We start from the raw sequence: 17,422 nt of genomic DNA on the forward strand, positions 1-17,422 counted from the left end.
ATTGGGAATAAAGTTTATTGACAATATCAATTTTACATTATCATTTGTATTTCATCGACTGAATATATGCCGTGTGTGTAGATTTCATATAAAGTCTATAAGTTCTTTCTCTTGTAAAGTTTAAAGAAACAATTGGTAAACATTATAATAGTATGTATATAAGTGTTTATTTTCGATCCGTTGATGATAATTACAATTACAATTAATTCGTATACAAGAGATATTTTGAGAATGTGGCAAATATATCCATATTCCAAGTAGAATTAGATTATACTCTTTTTTTTACATGCTATTATATCATAGTTGACTCCTCGTATTATCTAAAGGTATCATATTATTTTATTTTTTTATGAATGTTTACGATAAACAATCGCGATTCCGTTGAAGGTGTAATGCAAAAGGTGTAAAAATTCGAATGAAAATTGTTTTCAATCTAATATCGGCACCGTTAATTCCAGAACACAAAATTCAAACAAATGCGGGCTATCATGTTGAATCGCATCAGCCACATACGTTAAATGACAAAGAAAATGTTTAAATAGTTTATATATCACAACCAAGGGACATAAATTATGGAATCCATTGCATTCAATTGTTGTTGTTGTTGGTTTTCTTTACATAAAATAATCATCTAATCAAGTATTTCTATGAAAATCAACTAAATATAACTATTAAATTGAAATTATTTATTCATTACGTTTACATCTATCTGTTTCTGTATCTATTTTACAATTATATATTTCGTATACAATTATAAAGTGTATTTGTTTGATATCTTCGACGAGATAAAAACTAATAATAATAATAAGAAATATAAAATGTAGCCAGTATTTGTGCATTAGACATTCATCTCAAGAGACATAATATTTACATATTTAATCAAGTCAATCACCGATTCTCAAATTATTACATGTTTTTTTTTTAATAAGCACCAAAATAATGAATCTGAATCGATCAGATTGTGATTAACTCTATTGGAATGAATCCACAACTAACACTTCAATAGAACGGAAGCCACAAAATTTTGACTTCAATTTATAGTTTCGTTTTTAATTAGAATTGGAAATGCATCATAATTTCTAATGGAATAGTTGTAATTTGTAGTTTGAGCGTGTGCGCGGTATGTGTACGTGTGTGTGTATATAAATGTGTGGCATCATTTACATTCGATTGGTTGATGATTGCTGTTGACATGGATCGACACAGTTGGTATTCTTTTTTGGGAAATTGTTCCAAAAAATGTTTGGCATTTGCCATAGCGATAGTGGTGGTGGAGGTGGTGAATTTGGTGTTGCTCCCGACGAACCGCTTGTCGATGCATTTACCGTTGATGCCATTGTGCTTTGTTCAATGTTTTGGCTGGACGCCGTTGAATTTGATTGCGATGGTTGTGTTGATGATTGGGATGACACGCCAGCTGCTGCTGCAGCAGCCGCCGCCACGGCTAACGCTGATAGAAGTTTTTTATTCTTTTTATTACGTTTCCGCGCCGATGATGCCGTCCCAATAGCTTCTACTCACATTACCTGTGTTTGGTTTTTTTGTGTTTGATTAAATTTGCCAGCTTTTTTTTATTGATAATCAACAGAAACAAATAATCAACATAAAAATACACACAAACAGAAAAAAAAGAACAAAACAAAACATATTCAGGTACAAAACAACGAAAAGAAAATGTATAATTTTTGATGAACAAAAGAGATGATAAGAAAAAACACCCGCATATGTATGAAACCGTAAAGCCGTACTTTCAATGGTTTCATTAACAATTGGGGTGGGCAACAAAACGCCAGACAGATTACGGATAATATATATACCTGAAGAATTTGACTCGCTTCAAAAGCAGTGCCTGAAACGATATTGAAAATAGATCGATATAAAAAATAAAATTTATTTGAACGTTGTTGCATTTAATTTTCGATAAATGTACCTGGTAATAGAATTACTGGAGTCGATACATGACCAGCTTCAACACAAAGCATATTTGGATATTCATCATCACCCAAATCACCGATTTCACGTGCCTGATCCGACCATGGATTCCACACAACTGTAAAAAAACGAAGAAAAAAAATCAATATGATCAGACCGATTTTAAATCATTAAAATTGGATGGCCGATTGTATGTGTGTACCTGTGTCGGGGAAATTGTATTTCTGCAACTTCATTTTTCTGCCTGATACAACATTTGTGATAATATGCTCTTGCGGTGTGTGCTGATAAATTCGATCAGTCCATTCATTGACTGTGACAACATCTCTGCCTTCTTGATAAATTGGACCATCACGAGTCTAAAAATTACGACAATTTTTGATGAATTGATATTTGTATAGAAGTAGTTAGATATTTGAAGGCTCAGAGTAAAAATGTGGCAAGTAAGGTTAGAATGTTACTCGAATTTGGTTCAACAATAAGGTTCAAATTTGCGTATCGTTCTAACCTCACTTATTGCCCTTTTTACTCTCATCATCCTATCATTTATTGTTTGTACCTTATCAATGAATGTGCATCCATGCAAACCGGTAATTTGGCATCGACGAACATCTGGCACTTTCAAATATGTGTGCAATAACAAATTGAACGAAAATGTAACATCTTTGCTTGGATTGAACACACCAATGTGGAAATGTAATTCTTTTTCACGCAAAATTAATCGATAAGTTATTCTAAATCTGTGAAACGAAAAAGGGTGTTAAATCTTTAAATCATTTTTCAAACGTAATAGTATTACTTACGGAAAATTCCACATTGACCTTGTGAATTCGCTGTCCATGAGTGAAAAAAGCGCTTCAATATCACCATTGTGAAGTCTTTCGGGTGCTCGTTCCAACGTCCATCGAGAGATGCGTGCAAATCCATGTTGTGGCCCAAAACTGCTCGGTCCAAATTGTGCTATAGACATTAACGAAATAATATTTGAATAACTCGACATTGTTTATTCAAGGCAAAAAGAATAATCGAATTGTACTTACGAAAAACAAACGGAATCCCGCCACGAATTGCTTTTTTACCATCAAAAACAGCTAATTTGCTGCAAAAGAGACAAACAAAAATTGATGTTAAAATAGAAAATTGATGTTTAGAGTGAATAATTGGAGTTGGAACAAAAAAAAATCGATGTAACTGACCAGACACAAAGAAATTGTAAAAATGCCAAAAAAAGAATCATCAATTTCATTGAACTCGATATGCTTAAGAGAATCATTTCTTGTTTCACGATGAAAAATTATTTAACAAAATACACAGATGAGAAAAGTATTTTTGAGAAGGAAAAGTTTGGTGCAACAGAGACAGAAACAGAGAAGAACGAGGATGAAAGAAATTTGATTATGAACAAGTTAGGAAAAAAGTTGTGTGCTGCAGTTGTTGCAACGAGACGCGAAAAAAAGGTCTGGATATTAAAAATGGCAGTGGAATGGGGAGTAAACAAAACATTCTTAGTTTGTTATGGTCTTTGTCTGAAGAACGTATAATAAGCCATTTGCAATGCCGGGCACAAAACATACGTGCACCAAGCAAGAGAACGAGCGAGCGAGAGATAGAGAGAGCCAACGAAAAAAGCGACATCAAAACATAGCATGAATAAAAGTTTTTTTTTGTAACCATCGCTTAATGTTCCGTGTCAAAAGTACGTTTGCATTTGATTCAATATGAAAAGGCAGCATTGTGTATGCCACATATATTTATTTGTCGAGAATTTCGCACAATACAGGAATATGGAGTAAGTGCATTCAATAGAATGGAATATAGAAATCATCCGTTTTTTGCGATTGTAAACACAAGACTTAAGCGATCACATACTTGTATAAAACGTGCAGTTGGACGACAAGAGAAGAAGAAAAAATCGTACAACACGCACACACAATGAATAAATACACGATATTTTTGGCCAAAGACAAAAAAAATTTGAACATACTACATACAGAATATAGAAATTTGTTGTCGTAGCATGCCGTCGACCAAAGAAAGGAAGCGCACACAAAAAAATCAATGCACGGCAACAATGATGGTTTAACATTTGGCAGTGAGAAAAAGAGAGAGAGAGAGAGAAAGAAAGAAGTTCAACACAAACTTTGTAAGCATTGGATATTTACATTGAAAGCGGAGCATAACAGAGTCACCCAACGAGAATGTAAAGCTTGAAAAGCGCTAGCGAGCAAAAAAAAATTAAACAAAAAAAATTCTTTATAATATAAAAACAGAGCATAGTTTTCAAATGGAACGCGATAAAAAAAGCACACGTGAAACGAACGCTGAAAATTCGAATAAAGAAAAAGTACGAATCGAACGAAATCGTTGTCAGCATCCATGGAATATACGGAATAGAATATAAATTGCGAATCGAAAAAGTGAGAGAATGGGAGAAAAAGCGCGTTTTTCCACAAAGAGACACAAGTGACTCTCGGGCGAAATCTAACGCAAAACATATACAAATGAAATGAAGACCGAAATAAAAACTATCAACTCATTTCGTTGTGCATCGTTCGTTCGGTTCTATCGTTCATTTCGTTGTCGTATATACATATATATGTTATTTGTTGTTGTTTATTGTATGTATTTGTTTCCTTCTCGAAGTTTTGCCGCCGGCACATTTTCATTGTCTACGTACGTCTTGTATAATGGCAAATGCGTCCAACGGCAACGGTGCTACCATTTATCTATATGTTATATTATACAAAATACGCGATGGTATACATTGGCGTTCGGTAGCAATATTAATGGTTTAGTTTCTTTCATATGCAATCGTAATGAATGATGAAAAACTAGGCTGATGGCCGACAGCCATTTTTATTCGTATGTGTGTGTTTGGTATCTATGTAATACATACAAACGCAACCGATTGCAAATAGTTTTTATGCACGTGGTTTCCATTCATCAAAACCAAAAATACACAAAATACTAGCGCAAACTCCAGAAATCGACGCGAGCCAAGTGAAACGCGCGCGTTTTGCACTGTAAAACATGTTCGGTTGATATGTCGTTGTACATAATGGAATGAACAACAACAGAAAATTGCATTCGCTCTTTATGTACATGATTCAGTCGTGTGTTGTGCATGGTTTAGAGTTTGTTGTACTGTTGTCATAGATCGATAAAGCGAATGGGTTTTGAACGAAGCGAAAACGAAATGATTTGCAACACATCACACACAGAGAGAGTGAGCGAAAGAGAGAAGGACTGCGGAATATCGTTTTTGTTTTCGTATTTTATGTAATGTGCATGTAGCACAATCGCGACATATCATATGGACTCTATAGTGATGCCGACATCGTCGCTGCTGTTGCTGTTGTTGCCACTGTGGTCGTTGTCTTTATTGCCATTTCGATTCTTTTCTATGCGAATAAGTACACGATAGCATAAACACAAAATCCATTACGTGCATGCCGCTCTTCGGATAAATAATGACATAAGCACCGATGCTGTACCGGCTTATTCATAAAAACAAGTGGAAAACACATCAAGTGGATGGAAAATTAGCCCAAGTTTGATCGACGATTCTTAAAATTGTTTGTTTATTTTGTCTTTTTCACATTTCAATCACAACAACATCATTTTTTTTATTATTGAGACGTTTAAACACGTTTAAATCGAAGACTCGATTATCGCTATCATCTCTTAACTCTTCTTTCTTCATAATTCAACATTTAGAATTCGATTGGCAATTTTGGAATAACATTTTGTGATTTATAAATTAACAAGAAATTCGCCACGTTTACTGAAAACAAGCGATTAGAATGGATTTGAATGATAATTTATTGGAATAGTAATTATGCCTTGAGATTGAATGATGTTTGATGATGGTGGTAGTAAATCGTTTAGATTCGAATGATTAATTATTTTCCCATTGCATTGATGCGTATTTAATTTCATTTCTCGCTCTATCTTTTTTTCTATATTCTGCAAATGATCTGCTTTTTTATCATCGAAGAATGAACCTGTCATGCGCTACTCACATATGTTTCAATGCGTGAATATTGAAATAAAGCCCTGCTCGAGAAATGAGATCCAACGAAATGGATTTCAATTCAACTGCAAAAATTATACCGAATTTTGAATAATCTGTTGTTTGCTTTGCGGTGGAATATTTGTACAAAACGAAACGAAAACTGAGCACCGAAAAAAACGCCGAAATTGTGTCCGTAGAAAAAAAAAAGTTCTCATTTATTTCAATTAAAGTGGAAAGAAGAGATAGAAAAAACTACGACATTAATGATGCTGCGTACGATCAATAGAAAGGCAACACTGAAACCGATTCAATGTATAAAATGGATTTGGATAAATTAGTTGTCTGAAATCAATTTGAATGCTCATACTTTCATGTGTTCAAATATCTCAACAACCGAATTGAGACCAAAATGATTTGAGCATATGATACGAGGTCACTGTGTAAGTTTTGTTCTCTGTTATATCCAGTCATTTTCTTTATTATCAACTTGGAATATCATATTTAGAACTTTCTTGATATGCCACCAATTCGATACACCGTCGGACGATATGATCAACATTTGTCTGTCCATCAAAATTGCTTCCGAGTTTTGTGTTTCTTTTCCATGTTATATAATATTATAAGCATAGTTTTTCTTCGTTCATTTGATACGCAATATGAAAAGTGATGTGGTATTGCTACACTCATTGTGTGGCGCATTGCGTTCTAAAATTGTACAAATGAAAATAAAAAAATATCTATATCCGCGATGAAAGCACACAAATCATTAAAAAGACGAACAAACCAAATTTAATACTTTTTTCTGCATTTTTTTTCGTTCTCCATCAAAAGAGTAAATTTGCTTTTTATGGGTGGCTTTTTGAAGCACAGTAAAAAAAATATTCTCTCTCCATCGAATCTGTGCGTTTAGCAAGAGTGAAAAAGAGAAAGAGAGTTACTATGGAAATAGGTATACATTGAGTGCACAGAGTTATTGAACAAGAACTGATGTTGTTATATACTTGGTCACATACACAGAAATTAAAAAAAAATCCTCGAACAAAAAAATTAACGGAGAAAAAAAAATGTAATTTATTAAAGTTTCTGTTTAAAAAGAAACGTACATTGGGTGCGCTAAAAGAAAACGCTGGTGGACGTTTTAAATATACACACAACAAAAAAAACTCTACAATGAATCACTTTTCTATGCTGGATGCAGAGACAGAATGAAAATAATGTACTATGTTCGTTGAATGTTTTAATGCATGCAGCAACAGAATGCTGAATAATACGCTACTCCTTCCACCTATTCTCTTCTCACTCTTTCTTTGCGCTATTCGAAAAACTCATTCGAAAAATAATAATAAAATGTGATCTCCTTATCTTTTATGCAGTCGAAAGTTTTTGGTTGTTTCGGTTTTTTCTCTACCTTTTTTGTCTCCGTTTCGCGCTATTTCTTCCTCACTTGAGCAAGACTTTTGATATTCACATTTGCTCTCAGTTTTCCTTTTGCGGTTTTTTATAAAGAAAACAAAGTTTATAATTGTACAATTTTGACTTTGCGAGAGAATTGTACGCCGTTTTTTTGGAAGCTGTACCGCAAAATTTTCAGTTGGAAACATAAACTGAAGATTCGTTGAAATCAACAGTCAAAACAAAATCGCAAATTAACCAATTTTCCATAGACGGTCAGTGTGCTGTTTTGTTTTTTTTCTTCTGGAATATTAAAGATGCGTGCAGAAAAATATGAAGAAAACAAGAAAAAAGTTTGACTTCACGTGGTATTTTTTTGTCTTCTGGTTTTCGGTTTGCTAAGAGAAGTCAAAACAAAAATATGTCGATTCGTTAATTTTAAATTAAAAAACGAAAACTTTTTTACTTCTTACAATTTCGGTGGCAAAGAATGGGCAAGAAGGAATGGTTGAAAAGAAAAATCTCGCGCGACACCGGCATAGCATCGTGCCGATGGAATTTATATTGAATTGCAAAGTGAACAAAAAAAAAAAACATACACACACAGCCAAATATGTTCCATTTCAAAATCAAGCGCAAGAAAAATGTCAGCAATTTCGATAATTTGACGAAAAGTATAGCAACACTGTGGCAATGTGGATGCCAGTTATATATACATAACTGATTGAGAACGAAACAAAGCGAGAAAAAAAAATCATTAGAAAGGAACTCTTTGAATTGCTATTCACGCTAAAAATCAACACCGTTCGAATGTATGCATGTATATGTGTGTATTTGGAGACCGGTTGCATTACATATTTATCATCACTCGTCTGAACATTCTTCAACAATTATAATTCAATCGTTTTTTTCTTCTTTGTCATCAAAATCAATTTTGAGTCATTGTTGCTACCTGCACTTCGTGCGGCATTCCGTGAAAAAAGTGACGAAAAGCGCTTGTACAGAATCTTTCCATATGCTTCTTTTTCATTCTATTTGGGTAATTTACAGCGAAAATACTCCTTGTGAAAAAAAAAACGTCTACAAAATGTGGTAAAAAGGAATGAACATTTGAAGCGTTATTAAAATTGAGGCGAAAATTAGTATCGAAAACAATTATCGAATCGGTAGCCGCACGATTTCCCGAAATATATTTCCCGAAATATGAAAATTGAACATAGATAATGACAAAGGTTCCTATAGGGACCCGTCCCAAAAAATTTTTTTTTAGAAACCCTCGCTTTTTTTTGAAACCTTTTTTCGCTCATCAATTTTTTTTCCCGGAGTGTAATTCTTCTAGAGACGTAAATCAAAGTTTGAAATGTGTGATGGGGCATTTTCTGGCACGAGAAAACAGAATCTGACGTAAGTTTTGAGATACAATCAATTTTTGACACAGTTTCTTTGAATTTTTCTATGGGATCCTGTATGCTAAAATGAATTGAAATGATATGGTCTAAAAACTGTTTTATCTTGTAGAAATGGACTTGAAAAACACGATAGAACAAAACAACCAACAAAATTTGTTTCCGTCTCGCAATTTTGAAAAAAAAAGAAGAAAAGGATTAATGCTCATGACCGCTACCACTTCTCCCTGCATTCCGATTGATCTTCAAATCGTTTGAAATTGTTCATCTCGTAGAGAGATAGAGAGAGAGATCCATAGAACACATTGCAACCATAGATAGATATTCGAACTTATTTTTGATCGATTTGGAAAAAATTCCCCCTCAAAAAACAGAAAAAATTCAAAATTCTGGTCAGATAGAAATGTTCTATTTTTCATCTCCAACATACTCATCGATCAACTAAAGATTTTTGCGAAATTCCCACCCTGGCCGACCCTTTTATATGAGACACCCTGTATGCTGTTCGGGAGCAAAATTCGTTATGGAAAATGTTCGGAAAATCACACGACATCCATCGAATCGTTCGATTTAGATTGATACGAAAAATAAAGTCATTTCCTTTAATTTCGTTGGCGATAGAGTGAAAAAAGGGAACTCACCAACAACAGTCAGCAGCAAATGACAGCGATACAACTGGCTATCTGCATTGGATGAGTTTTTCGATACGTGCTTAATGATTTTGTAAGAAAAACAACGAAAAAAGAAAAGCGAAATGAAAAAAAAATGTTGAAGCAATTCGTAGCCGAGATATTGATAGATGTACATTTGTACACATTGTACGTATAAAATGTATATTCTCATCTTGAAATATACAAATCGAATATATAATAAAGCGCATTTCTTGCCCGTCTACACCAATACTAAAACCGTAATTATACAGCGAGCGAGCGGGTGAGAAAGAGAGAGAGAGAGAGCAGGCGAAAGAGTGTTTTTCTGAATCGACGTTGTACGAACAACAATTGAATGGTAAAAAGTTTCCTTTGCCGAAGCATCGCCGTTGTCGTTGTTGTATTTGGTGATGCTTCTTTTGCCTTACACTTCTACACAGTCGTCGACAAAACGAAGAAAATGCTATTGCCGTATTATACAAAGTTATCGTGTGCAAAGCACATGCACAAAAACGCTTGCACACACATCTTCATTCAAGTAGCGCCAAGTTTTTATCCATGGAAAATGGTTCACGTTGAAAAAGTGGTTCATCAAAACGGCCAGCGGAGAAGAAGTGGCACGATGAAAATGAGACGAGAAACACAAGTGAACGATATTTATACACAGACGAAGAGAGTGAACCAAACAAACGACGTAGAGAGAAGAAGTGAACGAAGAAAGAAAAAAAAAAACCAACGGGCAAACGTAGCAAACACATGAGTACAAATGGCTATAGCACAAGAAACCAGAATTCCAATAAGAAAACTAAACTGCTACTGCTTGTACTGATGATGAAACAATGATAAAAATATATCGAAAGAAAAAGTGGTAGCCAACTTGAAGAGAGCAACGAAAAAACATATACACATTTCGCGCGCGCACTTAACTTGAAATAGCATCATATAATATTATATGACACAGCTAAAGCAACAAAGTAATGGAACGGAATTTCAATATTGTATATTATTCTGCATGCGGGAAAAATCATGGGCAAATGTGGTCATCAATTCAATTTTCGATATTCTGACATGCTTTTAACTTCTCTTTCCCATTTAGATGATTTTGTGCTCGTTTGGTGTGTGCTACCAGAAAATGTCTCTTTTTCGAAACATTATACAGACGAACTAAATGAGTGATTGACCTGACAAACGCTTGTGTGGTTGTGTATGCTTTGTTGGTTTGAAGACCACCTTCAAATGATTATTGTTTTTGTACATATACACTTTTTTCCATCACACAGTACTTACCTCACGAATAATTGTTCTTGGTTATTGACACGCCATGAAACAACCGTGGCTCCTGTAATTAGAATAAATTTGTTTTTAAAAGTTATTATTTTCCATCATTTTCTACATTCTTTTTGTTTGTTATTCTAAACATTTGTCTTTTTTGTTAATCACAAATATAGTTGGAACTTTTGTCCGCTTTTGTCCTCTTCGACTCAAAAACAAAACAATCTTCTACTCATTAGTCTATACTGGCGCATATCAATCGAACTGATAAATCAGTTCAAATGGTCCGTCGGTTTGTACATGCGTAAATCGTTTTGTCAAAGAGCAAAATGTCACAAAAAACTGATTTCGTCTGCACGAAAAAAATGAAGCAACAGTATTTTGCTGGCGACTTATCGATTTAAAATCCATTTTTTTTTCTTGACCCCTCGATGGCAAATCGACAGAGGCGGTGGATCTTAGTATCTCTGTGTGGTTTTTTTCTTTCGTTATTCTCAATAAAGTCATTAACATTTTGTTGTAGTATATGAATATGTATAGAAATCGGATTAGAAAGCAATTTCATTATATTCCATGTCCAATCCATGAGAAAAATTATCATGAACCGTAAGGGTCCAATGGCGATAAGAAACCAAAAGCAAAAAAAAAATGGAATGATAACAAATGAATAATTCTTTCATTGGAAACATATTGAAATCAATGATAATAACCCGATTATAAATCCGAGCTTCAATAGAAAATTTCAACTATTTCTCGGATCGATAATGAATGATTAAAGTAGACACTTTATTCTAAAAATAACGTTGAATATATTTTAACGATTTTAATGAGGCAGTACACTGGCTGTGTAAAAGGAATGGTCGGTATAATAAATGAGTATCAATTTAATATTTAATCTATCTAATAATGCTTTCCTTTCCATGCTAATTTCTGAATACACTAATTATTCAATGTCTTTTTTGCCAATAGAGATGACCGACTCATCACCATGGGATAAATACCAGTGAATATCAAAAAGGAATTGTGAAAGATAGATACGAAATATAATTTTTTTTGCGATTAATTCCAACCAGTTTTAGCTGTTTTTTTTTCATCATTTGATCATTTGAATATTTATCACTCAAAATGCATTTGACGGTGGTTGTTAAAAATTTGATCATTTTGTTGGGAATTTGTTAGGGAATCGTTACTTATCATTCGATTTGTTGGCATTGTTCAATGTTCATGTGATGATTTGTCCAATAATTGGCTATAAATCACTCTGGATGATTCGATAATAGAGCATAAGGGTTAACATTGTTCATAGCAAAGATGTGTACGTCGATTTGATAGCGAAAAGTTTGCCTTTTATTGCGGTTCAATAAACAAACAATTGAGCGTATCAATATGACCCAAATAAAAAGATCACTTGATGAAACCAAAACAAAAAACATACGCATTGAATATAATGTGTCGCTTAAAATCTCTTGCGCGTATAAACAAGTGAATTTTACGATAGTCGAATAAGCACACAATTTGAATTGATAACAAACAATGAGAATATTATTATTTTTTTTGCTTGAATTACCAATTCTGAACAGGTTTGGAGATTAATGTGCAAGTGCTATTATTCAACATGTAATTTAAGTTTTTCAATCCAATAGCAGCCATCGTTGAGTTATTGAAATGGCATGAATTGACGCATATATTCGGATGATAGAACACCAAAATATCAATTTAATCATTCCGATGGTTGGTGATTGCGATTTTTTGTTGTTGTTGTTCAGCTTTGTTTCATTTTTGTTGTTGCGGTTCTTGTTAGTTGATAATTTGTTTGACATTGACCGGAGTTTCATTAAGGTTACCGCTAACCATTGGCTTAAGTGGAAGCGGGAACCAAAGAGGCAGACAAAAAGAAGCACTGAACAAACGAATAAAATCGAACGCAACAATATCTTAAATATTATTAGTCGAAAAATCTTCATAATCGAGCACCAAAGAATTGTTAGTATGTGTCTATGCGAAACGAACCAAAAAAAATGAGAAAAAAACACACACTATATAATATGCCAGTCAAAAACCTTCACCATTCGCAAAAATACAATGTATGAGTTCGCATTTATCGTTGTCGTCGACAACCGCTTTTTTGCACATAGATAAATCTAATCGTGAAAAAAAACCGGCAGTGTCATTACAGTTGACGAGTACAATTTAAATATGAACAAGAATCGCATACATAGTCATCGTTGTTGCTGCTGCTGTTGTTGGTGTTGCTGCCGCTGTGGTTGCCACCAAATAGAGAGAACGCAACAACTCCACTTGTGCGCCCGTCAACAGAAATACGCCAAAAAATACACACATTTTTTTTGGTACTGTCGGCGCGAGTACATGTATCCACAGCCAGCGTATCATACATCAATTGCGTTTGCATATAATATCGTATACAACTTTTTTTTGCTCGTTGCCACAAGCTTCAATCATTTCTATATATACGTATGTTATATTTTGTCATGTTTATCTATCGCACTGGTTGTGTCATTAAAGTAAATGCTTATTGAAATGAAAATGTAGTGCAAATAGAAAACATTGTATTTTGCGAAATTGAAATCGACAAATGTCTCTCTTTCTCGACGTCTCTCTCTCTCCATCTCTATGTCTCCACATAAAGTTTTTCAGCATAGGTCCTATGTGCAGTAAATATGTTTATTTGGATTTTCCTTTCATTTAATGCACACATCGATTATTATTAGTGCAATTTTGCGATATATATTGTGCAAGCACACAACGACTGGGTGCCAATGTGTATAAATGGTAAAGACAGACAGACAGACACTTACTATACATCATGTATTACTTGCGCGCGTGACTATTTTATGCGGTGTTATTTATTTGAATTTAAATAATAAAAATTACTTTGTATGGCGAAAAATGAATTTGAGTAGAATTTCGAGCAGCAAAGAAGCAAAGAAACGACCGCAGCAAATACAACTCTCGAACTATGTTCGATGTGCCCATAGATCGGAAGTTGTCAGACGCGCCAACAAATGAATTTGAATACGAATCGCAGTGAATGTGTGTATTTATGCAAATATACGAAAAAAATCGTGTTTTTTTTTACTTACCGTGCAAATTTACAGTACAGGTTGTATTATTGCCACGATCTAATACCACTACACTGGTAGCCGCTGCCATTGTCTCTGCTTAGTTAGTCGTTATTGTGCGTTCACTTGTATATATGTATAAAAAAATATTCGCTATTAGAATTTCAATTTCCACTTAAATGTATAATTTAGAGAGGAAAAAACGTTCGAACTAACGACGACAACCAGACCGCTGGCTGATACAAATCAAACAAAAAATCAACCGTATTTTTAACTGAATCAAATGTTTAACAAACTTTTTGAAAAAACAAATTTATTTAATTGTTTATGACCAATGATCAACTATAATTTAAATTAAACTTTTCGTAAGTTTCGAAGTAATTTGAATCAAAAACACCAAATTTTCAATATTTGCTAGTTAATTTGAGGGCAGCCGATTGAATGTTGGTTCGACGAAAAAAGACGTCTGCATTGGGTGACTGGCGTTTTTGAACTGTGCTTATGCGATTTGTTTCACTTTACGTTCCGTTCTGCTCAATGTGATAGATAAAAACTTCATCGGCAATAGCCGAACCACGAAGTTTTTTTTGTTATGACTTTTGTGCGAAATGAAAAAACCGCCTGAATTCGTTTTCGGCTGTCATTCACGACATTCCAATAAGCTTTATGTTTCCATTGAACGCGCTCAATTCGACTGTTGTCAGGCCCTCACTTGTTACAATGATAATCATTCGATTTTGTTAATTTATTTAAAATTTTTACATTGAAAATTGAAAATTGATTTTCGCGCTTGTAATTTTGAAATGAAGCAAATAAATCTATTGAAAATACAAAGAGACCAAAATAGCACGAACCATTTATGGAAAAACCTTACAACGGTTCCAATTCACAACTTGTGTCAAACTGAAATGAATGCTTATCTATCTGTCAAAACAGCACGGATCAAAGTATATACAAAGCTAGTATATGTCCAGTTATGACTGCAATTCCTCATTCCAAATCAAAAAGTGTTGTGATAATACGATTTTCATTGAATAAATTTAGCGCCGTCTCGTTTGAAGAATGTCACAGTCATTGAAACAACTCTGGAAACATTCATCGAGTTTGATTATATTGGGTAAAAATGCAGAGGCTGCTAAAATAAATAATTTCAATTATAAAGTATGTAATTTATACCGAAATACGCACATAAATGTCGAAATAATAAATATAAATTGATTTTAATTGATTTCGATGAAGGTGCTTGTATTAGAACGACCATCAAAGGCATCGTATCCGGGCGCATTCACCTTTCCAGGTAATTAAATGTGTTGTCAGGCTTGATGACGTGATATTTTTTGAAAATGTTTTTAATGTTATTGTCATTTCAACAGGCGGTGTTACCGAAAACTCTGACCAAGTTGAAGACTGGCTGAAATTCTATCGTAAATTCGGAATTGACGATTCAAAATTCAAGTCAATTATCAAAACATGCTCAAATCGGTCGTTCATTTTTAATCATGATGGCGGCAATACAATCAGTCGGTAAGTTATACAATTTACAAATACTTGTTTTTAAATTATCTGTTTATGGTTTAAATCATTTTATAGCGATATATCATTACGAATCACCGCCATTCGCGAGACATTTGAAGAGCTTGGTGTACTACTTTGTAAAAATAAGGAGCAACTGAAAGATTCGAATTTATTTTCGAATTTAAAAAATAATTTTGATGTTGATTTTTGGCAAAAACAGGTAGATTTCGGTGTCATTCAACAAAATAAGGCTTTGATTATTAATTATTAATAAAATTTATATTTTTGTGTATATCTCAGGTATACAAAGATGCGTCAAATTTTATGAGATTGTGTGAAGAATTAAATGTAGTGCCTGATTTATGGAGCTTACACGAATGGTCATGCTGGTTGACACCAACGTTTAAAAGACAGAAACGGTAATTGTAAAAAAAACACAGATGACAATAGGCCATTAATAATGGCCCATTATTGTATTTTGCAATATAAAATACGAGAAAGAAACTAAAAGTCAGCATTCTTAATCTATAATTCTGTGCTGAATAGGCCTGTCCAATTTTGTTCTCCCGTATTTTTTCCATTTTTTTTAATTTTTTGAACTTTCATTTTTGGTTTTTCATTTTTGGTTTTCTGTGTATCCTTAATGCAAAAATTTTGTTCTTGTAGATTTGAAACGGTTTTCTACGTGGTCGGTGTTACTGATCAACCCAATATTCAAGTGACAAATGACGAGGTGCAGCGATCGTTGGTAAATTACTGCCTTTTAAAAAAAATATGTGTTTGTATTTATTTAATCAAATGTATTATGTTCAATTGCAGTGGTTAACACCAAAGGAACTTCTCGACAGCAATAAATCTGGTGAAAATTGGTTGCCACCGCCTCAAATGTATGAATCGTCTCGTTTGAACAACGAACCGGACATTGATAAAGTTATACCGTTTGCCAAGGAACGAGGCATGAATGCGCCCACAACGTTAATATTTCCAATGCACTATCACACAAAAGACGGTATCATTCATTGCTATCCTGGTGACGATTTCTATCCAAAGAATCCCAATTTAGAAGCTACGGAACATAATTTGGAACAATATGCAGATAAAACATGTGACGAATGTCGAGAAACAGCGAAAAATCTGCACAGACTCGAATTAAAATCGTTGCAAAACTTTGCTATTTGGCATAATGTGAATTTACCCGACAATCACATTTGTCCACAGTCGAAAACCAAACCAAAACTATAAAATTGTACATATAGATATGATATATTTAAAAAGCAATATCGCTGAAACATACCGAATTGACGAATAGCAACTAAACAATTCATTTTACGTTGCAAATGTTTCGTTTTTTATATTTTTGCATTGAATGGACAAGTTTTCTTGTCATTTTATACAACCTTTTTTTATATATATGAAAATGCTTTTTTATCGTAGATAAATTGTTTATTTGTTATTATATTTGTTGTTAAAACATACGAAGAAAATAAATTTAGAACGATTTTATTTTTTAAAATTGAGGATGCGTAACGCATCATGCGTTTGATTGTGTGAGATACACATTATACAATGTTGTTTAAGGAAATTATCTTAATAATTTTCATTGTGGGTAATCACTTGATTATTACAGTGATATTTCACAAAAATGTTTAACTAGAACGATTTTGATGAGATTGTCCATCATTGTTTAATAATGAATCTTTTTATTGTCAATTAAATTACACTTTCTGAAAAGAATTCTTTAGCACCACAATAATTACAATAATCTCTTTCTCTTAATAATTAATAATAATTCTTTATCTTAATACTGTGATAGATATGATTAAAAACGTCATTTTTATAATTTTAACGGCAAAAAAATCAGTTTTACAAAATAAATACATATATTGAGATTTTTCATCACAATGAATCATTTACTTTAGCCATTGATGGCTATTTCAAACCATATTTTTTCAAGGAATAATGATCCTGGAAAGATATTGCTCATGTCAAAATTTGATATTTGATGACTCTGATTTGTGAAAGTCATTATTTATGTATAAATGTTTTGATTAATTTTTGTTTGCTTTTCTCTGTACAATTTTGTAAAAAATATATTTGATTGTTAATAACAATTTGTTATCTCGCAAATGTGCAGTGTTTGTCGAAACTGTTTCGTTTTAA

General features: G+C 33.3%; 2 protein-coding genes across 3 annotated transcripts; one reads left to right on the top strand and one right to left on the bottom strand.

Annotated features, from left to right (window-relative positions):
* Positions 1-138: 138 nt before the first annotated feature.
* On the bottom strand, positions 139-14,283 carry LOC116341315 (glucose-6-phosphate 1-epimerase). 2 transcript variants are annotated; one of them, XM_031768290.1, is made up of 9 exons: positions 13,769-14,283; positions 10,683-10,734; positions 2,973-3,031; positions 2,736-2,892; positions 2,492-2,672; positions 2,135-2,291; positions 1,931-2,050; positions 1,818-1,849; positions 139-1,526 (listed from the first exon to the last, which is right to left on the bottom strand). In XM_031768290.1, exons 1-9 carry the CDS (start codon positions 13,836-13,838, stop codon positions 1,518-1,520), a joined length of 837 nt encoding a protein of 278 aa, XP_031624150.1. In that variant the 5' UTR covers positions 13,839-14,283; the 3' UTR covers positions 139-1,517. The 2 variants fall into 2 exon arrangements, with proteins under 2 accessions (XP_031624150.1, XP_031624149.1); XM_031768289.1 differs by having other exon boundaries at positions 139-1,564; positions 13,769-14,280.
* Positions 14,284-14,688: 405 nt separating this feature from the next.
* Positions 14,689-16,646, top strand: LOC116341046 (nucleoside diphosphate-linked moiety X motif 19-like). The gene is made up of 7 exons (XM_031767898.1): positions 14,689-14,908; positions 14,987-15,044; positions 15,121-15,271; positions 15,338-15,482; positions 15,563-15,681; positions 15,929-16,010; positions 16,082-16,646. Exons 1-7 carry the CDS (start codon positions 14,810-14,812, stop codon positions 16,502-16,504), a joined length of 1,077 nt encoding a protein of 358 aa, XP_031623758.1. The 5' UTR covers positions 14,689-14,809; the 3' UTR covers positions 16,505-16,646.
* Positions 16,647-17,422: the final 776 nt, after the last annotated feature.

Source organism: Contarinia nasturtii, unplaced genomic scaffold (assembly GCF_009176525.2).
Source record: "Contarinia nasturtii isolate CC-2019 unplaced genomic scaffold, AAFC_CNas_1.1 Cnas_scaffold_695, whole genome shotgun sequence".
NCBI classification, from domain to species: Eukaryota; Metazoa; Arthropoda; class Insecta; order Diptera; family Cecidomyiidae; genus Contarinia; species Contarinia nasturtii.